The following is a 12,290-nucleotide window of genomic DNA, read 5'->3' as shown; positions in this document are numbered from 1 at the left end:
GAAGTATGCATATGTCCATACTTCTCTAACAGGGCACCCACGCCCGCCAGCTCACCCTACTTATGCAGCAAATTTTACTTCTCTCTCGGCTTCTTTAGCCTCGCAAACGCTATCGCTTAGGCCCGCTTCCTAAAGATTGTCCCCTCCTCCCACCCGTAAGCTCCTCCCTTCGCCCTCTCTCCCTGGCGAGCTTCCAAACATCTTTTCCCCGCCCCCTTTTCTATTTCTGAACAGGCATGTTCCGGGCAGCTCACCCGACTCCTTAGATTACTATGGGATCGGTAGGGTCCTGAGCGTTGGAGAAGCAGGAAAGCTTATCCTGGGAAGAAGGGCTTGGTTGGACTTAGGAGAAGAATACTACATCGAGACCTGCTGGGGAATTTTATTTTATTTTATTATTATTATTATTATTTTGGTCTTGGTTGTACTGAGGGAGGAAGAGGAGGTTGTGTGGCCCGGTCGACTTGTGGCAGCCTGAAGGCCCCTTCAGGCGGCGCTGCGGGCAGCCCCGCAGCCGGGGCCTGGTGCAGCCGCCGCGGCCGCTGTCAGGGAAGCGCAGGCGGCCAATGGAACCAGGGAGCGGTCGCTGCTGCTGAGGCGGCGGTGTCGGCAGTCCGACCGCGACTGCCCGCACCCCCTCCGCGGGGGTCCCCCAGAGGTAAGCTACTCCTCCTCCATGAGTCACCTTTGCCCTGTTGGGGGGGTGGTCGCTCTCCCACCCTGTCCCGCACAGTCTTCTCCACCTGAGTTCGACTACGAAACTGCCCTCCTGGTGTCAACTGCACCCCGGGTTCCTTCTCCACCCTTTCCTCTCAGGCCTGGGGTCCTCCTCCGCTTTTTGGCTTCCTCTTCTATTAGCTCCTCCCTCTGCCTCGGGGATTCCCCCCTCCCTTACCCTTATCCCTGTTGCCTACATCTCGAATTATTCTTTTTTTAAGTCATGAACCCTTTCCACATCAGACGACTCCCATAGGCCCATCCTTGTCCTTCCTCGTCGTCTCTGCCCCTGCCCCAAACCTATTCCATGGACTCCACCTTTATCTCTTTTCTTGGTTTGCCCTTTTCTTCCGATGTCCCTGTGCAACTCCAGCACTGGGTTCCCATTTCCCTGAGACAGGGATTGTATCCCTGTCTTCCTGTGCTGCTTCTGATTCCATTACCTCACCGTCACCCACCCACCCAGCCAGCTCCTGGCTTCCAAGAATTGCCTGTTCCCTTCTCCTCAAGGGATCTCGGGCCCTTGTCATCAATCCCAAAGTGCCATTTACATTCTTACTTTGAACCTAGTCCTCACCCTTCTCTGGATGCATTATGATCCCTACCCTTAACTTTCTGTAGCTTCTCTTTCTGCCTCCTCAATCACCCAACCTTCTAGAGGTTTCTGTCTGTAGGGGAGAGGTTTGACAGTGAATGGGTTTGAATCCCATTCAGGATTTCCACCTTTGACACCTCCCTCGAGTTTCAAGGATTTTGCTGATCCTTGTGACATTTGGTTCTGTTTTTCCCGTGGTCTTCTTGCGTTCTCTGTCACACTCTTTATCTCCACATACCACTTATTTCAGGATCAACTAAACCTTGAACTAAGAAGAAAAATGTGTTGTGAACAGGGGGAGCCTCAGCTGCCTCAGGCCGTTCAGGACAGAAGGGTGTTTCTGAAGGCCGGAGCAAGTTTTGAAGAAGTCCCTATCAGATTACACTTGGTTGACTACTCCGGAGCAGCCACTAGGAGGGATGAACAGGCCTGCGTGGAAATTGAATGAGATTGTGAGAAATCTTGTTTCAGATTATTTAATTTTAGGCTTTTGTTAAAGGAATCACAGAATAGAGTGCCTTCCCACCCCTGTCCAGATCCATGAGGAATCAGTTTACTCTTGTGGTTTACTAGAATAGTTTTGGTTGGGGTTCCATAAGAACTCAGGCCTGGAGTGGGGTAAGGGTGTAACTGGAAAAAGGAACATGAGACAATGGAAAGAGCTTATACATTCACAATCAGGACTCCTGGGTTCAGCATGTGACTTCCTCACTTGACCTCTAAAGCGATCCTTTTGGAAAATGGCCCACTCTCTATAGGCATCAGTGCAGTAATAAGTTGGTAGCAGGACGTGGGTTGGGGGAAAAAAATCAGATTTGGTTTCTTTGTTTACAAAACATTTTGGGTTCCCCAGGCAAAAGGTGTTTATTAGTGATGGTTTAGTCATCCAGAGAATTTTCCTTCACCTTGATCTTTCTGTCGGATGTTTCTAGTCCACAACCAGGGGTGTAAGTCATTTTGAAAGACAAGCTCCAGGCCTGCTTCTTTCATCTGCTTTGCTTTTTCGCCCAGTGCATTAAGTGGCTGATTTTCTGTGCTGTTCCTCATGTACTTGATCCATAACTCCAGATTCTATAGGTGGAAAGTATGTTTGTGGGAAAGCACTTCAAGGAAACTGGCTGGAAAAGAGAACTTGGAGTGAACTGAGACTTAGGCAACTAGTTGCTGCCATGTCTCTCTCAGCCTGTGATAGTGAAAGGGCACATAAGATTCCATTCAGTTTCTAATTCTAGGCCTGTTTGGGAGTAGTTATGTCATCTTATCCCACTTCCTTTCTCTTCCTTGTTGTTAGCCATGGTACAATCTCCTCATAATTCCCCTTATTAGAAGAAGCTTTCCTGCCGGGCGCAGTGGCTCACGCCTATAGTCCCAGCATTTTGGGAGGCTGAGGCAGGCAGCTCACCCGAGGTCAGGAGTTCGAGACCAGCCTGGCCAACATGGTGAAACCCCATCTCTACTAAAAATACAAAAAATTAGCCAGGCATGGTGGTGGACTTCTGTAATCCCAGCTACTCAGGAGGCTGAGGCAGGATAATTACTTGAATCCAGGAGGCGGAGGTTGCAGTGAGCCAAGATCATGCCAGTGTACTCCAGCCTGGGTGACTGAGTGAAACTCTGTCTCAGGGGGAAAAAAAAAAAAAGAAAAAAGGAGAAGAAGCTTTCCTCCTTGGAAGCATCTCCAACCAGAAATCGTATTTGCTCTCGTTTCCCTGCTTTCTTCTTAGAGTTGGGTCCACACTCCATGAGAATGCTGAACACCATGCAAAGCAGCAAATTGAGATTCCTTGATTTGGGGAAGAGATTTGGGAGGAACCCTTCAATAATTGGCATGGGACAAGAGGGGACCCAGTCCAAGTGTATTTGGGACCCGCAGTAGGGAGGAACAATTCAGAGAGAGGTGAGTGCGCAGGCTGCTTTCTTTGCCATCTGTCTGTTTCAGTAGTGGCTCCCAGAGCTGGCTTGGGCTGTCCGGCTGGAATCTGCTTATACCAGCTCCATGGCTCAGCACAGAGTTCTCAGCCTGAATCAATATTGACTTAACTACCATGAGACCACTGCCTTCCCTACCCTCCTGCTAGTTTCTTGAGAATGCCCTCTCCTCTAATGCCCGCACTCTCTTGGGCCTTGTGTCAGCATTTACCTGGATCCTGGTAGGGCTGGAGCTGGCTTCACTACCGGGCCCTGAGTTTCTATAAGGAAAAAGGAGTGCTCAATCTCTACCTTTACCATTGAGGTCAAAGGGGAGAGATGAGTTGAGACATACTTAAAGGAAGGTTTGAATTAGACCTTAAGACTTGAGGAGGTACTCCTCAACAGCAGAACAGGCAGCCAAAGATGATATGGAGTCTCTTTTGAGGAGCAACCTCTCTTTAAAAATTATTTTTGGGCCTGGCACCGTGGCTCATGCCTGTATTCCCAGCACTTGGGGAGGCCGAGGTGGGCGGATCACTTGAGGTCAGGAGTTGGAGACCAGCCTGGCATGTTCGAGATAACATGGTGAAACTCCGTCTCTACTAAAAATACAAAAATTAGCTAGATGTGGTGGCGTGTGCCTGTAATCCCAACTACTCGGGAGGCTGAGGCAGAGAATCGCTTGAACCTGGGAAGCGGAAGTTGCAGTGAGCTGAGATGGCGCCACTGCACTCCAGCCTGGGTGACAGAGCGAGACTCCATCTCAAAAAAAATTTTTTTTGAAGGAATGCATGCATTTGGTAACAAATCCAATGGTACTCAAAGAGTTTATGAAGAAAAACAACAGTCCTGTTTCTGTTCATCCCTACTCCTGTTCTCGCAGAGTTAACCTCTTTAATTATCTCAGTGTTCTGAAGGTTGTCACCATAGCTTTAGACAAAATGCTAGTTCCTCTGTTTCTTGGTTTTTTTTGGGTTTTTTTTTTTTTGTTGTTGTTGTTTTTGTTTGTTTGTTTTGAGATGGAGTCTCACTCTGTCGCCCAGGCTAGAGTGCAGTGGCAGGATCTCGGCTCACTGCAACCTCTGCCTTTGGGTTCAAGCAATTCTCCTGCCTCAACCTCCCGAGTAGCTGGGATTACAGATGCCCACCACCGCACCTGGCTAATTTTTTGCCTTTTTTGGTAGAGATGGGGTTTCACCATGTTGGCCAGGCTTGTCACGAACTCCTGACCTCAGTTGATCCACCCGCCCTGGCTTCCCAGAGTGCTGGGATTACAGCGATCTTGGCCCACTGCAACCTCCGCCTCCCAGGTTTAAGTGATTCTCCTGCCTCAGCCTCCCAGGTAGCTGGGATTACAGGTACCCGCCACCACGCCTGGCTAATTTTTTGTATTTTTTAGTAGAGACGGGGTTTCACCATGTTGACCAGGCTGGTCACAAAGTGCTGACCTCAGGTGATCCACCTACCTCAGCCCCACAGAGTGCTGGGATTACAGGCACAAGCCACTGCGCCTGGCTGTTTGTTCCTCTATTTCTTTACTTATTGTTACAAACAAGGATTTAGCTTTAGAGGATATACCCCTCATTTACATAATTATGTCATTGTTTTTATTTCTTCTACTGGACACCTGTGTAACTTTAAATAATATTTAATATATTTGAACCTCTCTTTCTTTTCCATTAATTTTTGACAGTCTCTCTTAATTCACCTTGTAGAATGAATGTCAGATATTGGTTTCCTTACCTGTTTTTCCATCTCTTGTGGATCCATCTCAGAGGATTATAAGATGTATAAAAAAAGGATAGCAGAGTCTATTGTGGTGGCTCATGCCTTGTAATCTCAGCACTTTGGGAGGCCCACGTGGGGATAGCTTGAGGCCAGGAAGAAGCTTTTCTCCTTGGAAGCATCCCCAACCAGAAATCATATAGCGAGCCATGATTCCACCACTGCACTCCAACCTGGGCAACAGAGTAAGAGCCTGTCTCTTAAAAAAGAAAAAGGAAAAAAAAAAAAGCAAGGGGTGGGGAAATAAAGGATGCTTTAAAAGGAGGAAAATTGAGCCTGCCTGCCTGCTTGGAAGCAGGGCACTATATCAGATGATCTCTTAAAGGCATTATATGAAAATATAGGTTGCGCCGGGCGCGGTGGCTCAAGCCTGTAATCCCAGCACTTTGGGAGGCGGAGATGGGCGGATCACGAGGTCAGGAGATCGAGACCATCCTGGCTAACACGGTGAAACCCTGTCTCTACTAAAAATACAAAAAACTAGCCGGGCGAGGTGGCGGCGCCTGTAGTCCCAGCTACTCGGGAGGCTGAGGCAGGAGAATGGCCTAAACCCGGGAGGTGGAGCTTGCAGTGAGCTGAGATCTGGCCACTGCACTCCAGCTCGGGCGACAGAGCCAGACTCCGTCTCAAAAAAAAAAAAAAGAAAAAAAAAGAAAATATAAAAACATAAAAATATCAGAATTGGCTCAAACCAATCCATATTTATCTAGTCCATGGAAAAAGATTTGCAAAAGAGAGTGGTGATTAACTGGATGAGGGGATTGATTTGGGGCTCTTTACCATTCTGTCCTAGCAGAGACTGATCCAATAAGTCCTTCAGTGGAGGCGAGTAGAAAGTTGTTTGCCTAGAATCTTTCGAGGTGATAGGAAATGGGGAGCTAGGTTAACCAATATAAGTGTATATCTTCTCTGTTTTCTCCAGCTGCTGCTCTGCCTGACCTGTAACAATTCCTTGTCACTCAGACCAGAATTCCCTGCTTTGCCCAGTTGGGAGCTGTGGAACTCAGTCAGTTGTCAACACTTCCCATCTTCCACCCCCTTTTCCTAGGGGCCAGCTGTTAGGCTGTGGAACAAGGGCGGCCTCTTCCATTTCCCTTCCAGTCTAACTGGAAGGAGAATTTAGGTTCCCAGTGTGAAGCGTAGAGCCTCAGTTGTCTGAACTCCCTTGAAGGCCATAGGAGTCATTTAATATTAAAAATTTAGATTGTCTTCTGTCACTTTTTCTTATTCCTCTGACTTAGAAGGGGAAGGCTGTTGAATACAGGACTTTTTCCTTCACTTTTTCTTTTGCTTTCTAGTCCTTTCACTTCCTTTATAACAGTTACCCTCAAAGGCATTTTTTTTTTTTCTTTTTGAGAGAGTCTCACTCTGTTGCCCAGGCTGGAGTGCAGTGGCGCAGTCTCGGCTCACTGCAAGCTCCACCTCCCGGATTCACACCGTTCTCCTGTCTCAGCCTCCCGAGTAGCTGGGACTACAGGCGCCCACCACCAGCCCGGCTAATTTTTTATATTTTTAGTAGAGACAGGGTTTCACCGTGTTAGCCAGGATGGTCTTGATCTCCTGACCTCGTGATCTGCCCATCTTGGCCTCCCAAAGTGCTGGGATTACAGGCGAGAGCTACCACGTCTGTAATGTAAAAATATGCCCACAGAGGCATATTTTCTTGGCATTCAAAAATAAATGAACCAGGTTGGGCATGGTGGCTCACACCTGTAATCCCAGCACTTTGGGAGGTCGACTGCTTGAGGCAAGGAGTTCAGGACCAGCCTGAGCAACAGAGCGAGACCCTGTGTCTATAAAACAATTTTTTTAATTAAAAAAATTGAGGAAAATGAATGAACTGATGTTGAGAACCATATCTGGATCTTGGTTTTGGAGAATCCCTTTCCCATTTTTTTTTTTTGAGATGGAATCTTGCTCTGTCGCCAGGGTGGAGAGCACACAGTGGCACGATTGGACTCCCTGCAACCTCCGCCTCCCGAGTTCAAGCGATTCTCCTGCCTCAGCCTCCTGAGTAGCTGGGACTACAGGCGTGCGCCACCACGTCCAGCTAATTTTTGTCTTTTTAGTAGAGATGGGGTTTCACTATATTGACCAAGATGGTCTCGATTTCTTGACCTTGTGATCCACCCACCTCGGCCTTCCAAAGTGCTGGGATTACCCGTGCCTAGCCTATTTATTGTTATTACTACTATTATTATTATTATTTGAGACAGTTTCGCTCTTGTTGTTCAGGCTGGAGTGCAATGGCGCGATCTCAGCTCACTGCAACCTTCGCCTCCCGGGTTCAAGGGATTCTCCTGTCTCAGCCTCCCGAATAGCTGGGATTACAGGCATGCACCACCAAGCCCAGCTAATTTTTTATTTTTAGTAGACAGGAGGTTTCTCCATGTTGGTCAGGCTGGTCTGGAACTCCCGACCTCAGGTGATCCGCCCGCCTTGGCCTCCCAAAGTGCTGGGATTACAGGCGTGAGTCACTGCGCTGGCCATCTTTTATTATTTAAATTGCTAAAGCAGGCTGGGTGTGGTAGCTCATGTCTATAATCCTAGCACTTTGGGAGGCTGAGCCGGGAAGATCACTTTGAGCCCAGGAGTTTGAGACCAGCATGGCCAACATGGCGAGACCTCGTCTCTACCAAAAAAATATAAAAATTAGCTGGGTGTGGTGGTGCGTGCCTGTAGTCCCAGCTACTCGGGAGGCTGAGGTGGAAGGATCACTTGAGCCCACGAAGTGGAGACTGCAGTGAGCTATGATCTCACCGCTGCACCACACCCTGGGCAACAGAGCCAGACCCTGTCTCAAAAAAAAAGAAAAAAAAAATAGGCCAGGAACAGTGGCTCACGCCTGTAATCCCAACACTTTGGGAGGCTGAGACGGGTACTTTGGCAGTCTGAGGCCAGGAGTTCAAGACCAGCCTGGCCAACATGGTGAAACCCCATCTCTACTAAAAATACAAAAATTAGCTAGGCATGGTGGTGCATGCCTGTAATCCCAGCTACTCAAGCTAAGGCATGAGAATTGCTTGAGCCTGGGAGGTGGAGGTTGCAGTGAGCTGAGATCACGCCACTGCACTCCAGCCTGGGCAGCAGAGTGAAACCCTGTCTCAAAAAAAATAAAACATAAGGCCAGGCACGGTGACTCACATCTGTAATCCTAGCACTTTGGGAGGCCGAGGCAGGCGGATCACTTGAGGTCAGGAGTTTGAGACTAGCTTGGCCAACGTGGTGAAACCCTGTCTCTACAAAAAATACAAAAATTAGCCGGGCATGGTGGTGGGTGCCTGTAATCCCAGCTACTTGGGAGGCTGAGGCAGGAGAATCGCTTGAACGCAGGAGGTGGAGGTTGCAGTGAGCTGACATTGTGCCACTGCACTCCACTCCAGCCAGGGCAACAGAGCGAGACTCTGTCTCAAAAAAAAAAAATAAAGTAAAATAAAAATAATAGTAATAAAATAGTAAATAACTAAAGCAATTTAACCCTATTCCCTTCAACACCTTCTTCTCTATATGACTTGCTTCAGATGCAGGCAGTGCCTGGGTTCCTGAGAGGCCAGGGAAGAGGCCCAGCTCCAGTTGGGTGGTTTCTAGTGGCAGAGCTGCTTATGTAGGAGAGGAGTCTGTTTTTCCTGCAGCTCTCAACATTGTCCGGCTCCCTGAGGAGTGAAAGCTGCCGGGAGGGAGAGTCTGTTCCGTAGCAAAATCCTCTGAATACTGTGATGTGATTCTTAGCTGAGCCCTGGGAGTTTTTCTTTTGTCTGTGAGATAAAAGAGGTGATAGTATCCTTATTTGCCTTCCTGGTGCTGGTAATAATCCCAATCGTAGTTAATTGAGGCAGGCATCTGCTAAATTTTCTAGTGAGGTCTGAGACACTATATGTGGGAGAATGTCTGAACTGTATTTCCCCTGAAAGTTTTGAAAAGTGGACTTCCAGGAGCTTTCAGTGACTTAAAAGTCTGTGGAATAGAGGGAGAGGAAAGGATGTACCAACCATAGAGACTGAGAAAAAGAAGTTGATTGTTTAAGATGATTGAGGCTATCACATGAGTTTCTAAGCAGACCTAAAAAGTAGTGGTCCCAGTTGAATCAGTGACCCTCTGATGAGAGTGCCCTATGAAGGCGTGGCAGGGAATGATTAAAGCTTCCTTCTTATTATTCCTGTGCAACTCACAGTTGCGAGTAGAGACATATCCACATGGGCAGCCATGCTGGGTCTACTGCTCAGAGGGCACTACCTAATTTTGGGAGAGAGCATAGTGAAAGAGTTGCCACCTTCTTACCAATACCAAGCTCAAGCTGCATCAGGGATATTAAATTCAGGAATGAACTTGCTTGGCAGAGTTGGCAGAAAGAAACAGAAATAGCCTTTTTTGGTGTTCTCTGAGAACAGAAGAGTTCCCCATCCGTCTTTCTGCAAAACTTTAGTGGTGACTGCTGGGAGGCAGGAAGCTGGACTATATGATAATGGGCAGTGAAAAGTAACCTTGGGACGGGTGCGGTGTCTCATGCCTGTAATCCCAGCACTTTGGGAGGCTGATGCGGGCGAATCACGAGGTCAGGAGATCAAGACCATCCTGGCTAACATGGTGAAACCCCGCCTCTACTAAAAATACAAAAAATTAGCCAGATGTGGTGGCGGGCGTCTGTAGTCCCAGCTACTTGTGAGGCTGAGGCAGGAGAATGGCGTGAACCCAGAAGGCGGAGCTTGCAGTGAGTCAAGATTGCGCCACTGCACTCCAGCCTGGGCGGCAGAGCAAGACTCCATCTCAAAAAAAAAGTAACCTTAACATTTCAGAGGTACAAGAATAGACACTGGAAGGGTGGCGGTGGAAAACGGCCTCCCAGAGGGACTAAAGAATCTCTAGGCCTCCTTATTCTACCTACCCAAAAGTATTTGCATCCAGCGTCACCAGTGTTGAAGGTGATGTCACTAGTATTTGGAAATTACCTGTATTCCAACTCTACAAAATTCTTCCTCTTGCTCATGCTCTTGAGTGTGTCTTAGACTCACTCTATTAGCATTTTTGTGAAGAGACCTCTGAGTCCTTTGTTAGCTATAGTCAGATTCTGGAGCCAGGTTGATCTGATGAAATTTCCCCTTGTTCTGCACTGATTCCAGATTTGGTGAGGCCCTGAAGGATTGCTCTTGCAGAGCAGTGTCTTTGGTCAGCAGTGTTCCTTCACTGAACTTCCAACAGTTTCTCTAGAGGAGGTGTTCTTTGTTTTGTGACTCCTGTTCCTCCCTGTTCTTTGGAAGGCCTAGATCTATAAGTCCTAGCCTGATTTCTTTTTGCCTTTTCACAGCCCCTCCAGTTGTTAGAATGTTTGTATGACAGTGGGGGGAGTGGTATTGGGGCAGAGAAAGCTGTCATAATGTCATAAGTATTTTTGGAAGATTCTCAAACAGTTGGAACTCTTTGTTTCCCTCATAGAACAATATAAGTTCTATGTTACACACACACTGGTTAGTAATCTTTTAGGTGATGAGGATTCAACTAGCATTTCTTTTTCTTTTTGTCTTTTTTTTTTTTTTTTGAGACAGAGTCTTGCCGATCTTGAACTCCTGACCTCAAAGTGATCCACCCACCTCGGCCACCCAGTGTACTGGGATTACAGGCATGAGCCACTGCGCCCAGCCTCAACTAGCATTTATTGAGTACTATTATGTACCAAAGACTGTGCTAGATTCATTCGTACACGTGATGGTATTTGTTCCACACAGCAACAATGAGAAGGCAGTGTTTTTTCCCAATTTGCAGTTGAGGATACATGGCTTGCATAAGTTGCACATTTCTAAAAGGCTGAATGAGGATTTTGAACCCCAGCCTATTTGCCTTCAAGTCCAGAGCTCTTTCCATTATATGTCAGCAGCCACAGCACTGGAGAAAGAGGGTGTGATGTCATGACGTCAGACAACCAGAGAAATGGCACAGCTTCTTCAGGGTTGATGATAGTTGTTTTAGAGCTGCCTTCTTCTAAGTGAAGCCTGGCATGATATTTGCTGGCCTTTATTTTCTGGGCGCTTTGAGTTTAAAAGGGAAGGTAAAAAATACCTGTAACTAGAAAAATATATAAATACTTTAATTTTTTTTTTTTTTTTTTTTGAGACAGAGTCTCACTCTGTCTCTAGGCTAGAGTGCAATGGCGCAGTCTCGGCTCACTGCAGCCTCCACCTCCTAGGTTCAAGTGATTCTCTGGCCTCAACCTCCTGAGTAGCTGGGATTAGAGGCACCCACCACCACACCTGGCTAATTTTTGTATTTTTGTAGAGACGGGGTTTCACCATGTTGGCCAGGATGGTCTCGATCTCTTGACCTTGTGATCTGCCCACCTCAGCCTCCCAAAGTGCTGGGATTACAGGCGTGAGCCACCACGCCCAGCCAAGATTTTAATATTAAATAAAGATGGCTGGGCATGGTGTTTCACGCCTGTAATCCTAGTGCTTTGGGAGGCTGAGGTGGGAGAATTGTTTGAGGCCAGGAGTTCAAAGCTAGCCTGGGCAACACAGTAAGACCCCATCTGTACACAAAAATTTTTTTTTTAATTAGCTGAGCATGATGGCACACACCTGTAGTCCTAGCTACTCGGGAGGCTAAGGCAGGAGGATGCCTTGAGCCTAGGAGTTCAAGGTTACAGTGAGCTATGATCACACCACTGCACTCCAGCCTGGGCAACAGAGCAAGACTTGTCTCTAAAACAAAAATAAAGGTTCGAGATGCACAGGACCTGTGTGTAGAATGTTATATGAGTAATGAAATATAGTCTAAAGAGGAAAAGAAAAAGGTTATAGCAGGCATTTAAAGGGAGACAGGAAGAGCAAGCGGATAGAAAAGTATTTGAAGAGTTAGGGAACAAGGGAATAACACCTGAATTGCTTCTCAGTCTACCCAAAGAATCTGTAAATCACCAGGCATGGTGGCTTGTGCCTGTAATTCCAACACTTTAGGAGGCTGAGGAGGGAGGATTGCTTGAGCTCAGTTCAAGACCAGCCTGGGCAACATAGTGAGACCTTGTCTCTACAGAAAAATTTAAAAAATTAAGCAGGCATGGTGGCACATGTATGTAGTCCTGGATACTTGGGAAGCTGAGGTGGGAGGATTGCTTGAGCCCAGAAAATCAAGGCTACAGGGAGCTCTGATCGTGCCACTGCACTCCAGCCTGGGCAGCAGAGCAAGACCTTGTCTCAAAAACAATAAGATTAAAAATTTTAAAAATAAGCCAAGCATGGTGGTGTGCACCTACTTGGGAGGCTGAGGTGGGAGGCTTGCTTGAGCCCAGGGGTCA

The 12,290-nt window shown here is 47.4% G+C and overlaps 1 protein-coding gene across 6 annotated transcripts in view; it reads left to right on the top strand.

The window, feature by feature from the left end:
- Positions 1-206: 206 nt before the first annotated feature.
- Positions 207-12,290, top strand: part of PI4KB (phosphatidylinositol 4-kinase beta) — a 36,675-nt gene continuing 24,591 nt past the window's right edge. For 2 of the 6 annotated variants that reach the window (XM_025383143.1, XM_025383115.1), the window contains exons 1-3: positions 207-658; positions 1,563-1,764; positions 3,037-3,209. Coding sequence is in view for 2 of the 6 variants with exons in the window: in XM_025383109.1 (XP_025238894.1) it covers positions 1,757-1,764 (8 nt within the window). In the remaining 4 variants the exon portion in view is untranslated. The remainder of the gene's footprint in view (positions 659-1,562; positions 1,765-3,036; positions 3,210-12,290) is intronic. The other 4 variants (XM_025383151.1, XM_025383134.1, XM_025383109.1 and 1 more) reach the window with 3 other exon arrangements.

The sequence above is a fragment of the Theropithecus gelada genome, chromosome 1, assembly GCF_003255815.1.
Source record: "Theropithecus gelada isolate Dixy chromosome 1, Tgel_1.0, whole genome shotgun sequence".
Classification (NCBI taxonomy): domain Eukaryota; kingdom Metazoa; phylum Chordata; class Mammalia; order Primates; family Cercopithecidae; genus Theropithecus; species Theropithecus gelada.
This window is presented reverse-complemented; position numbering and strand designations above follow the sequence as displayed.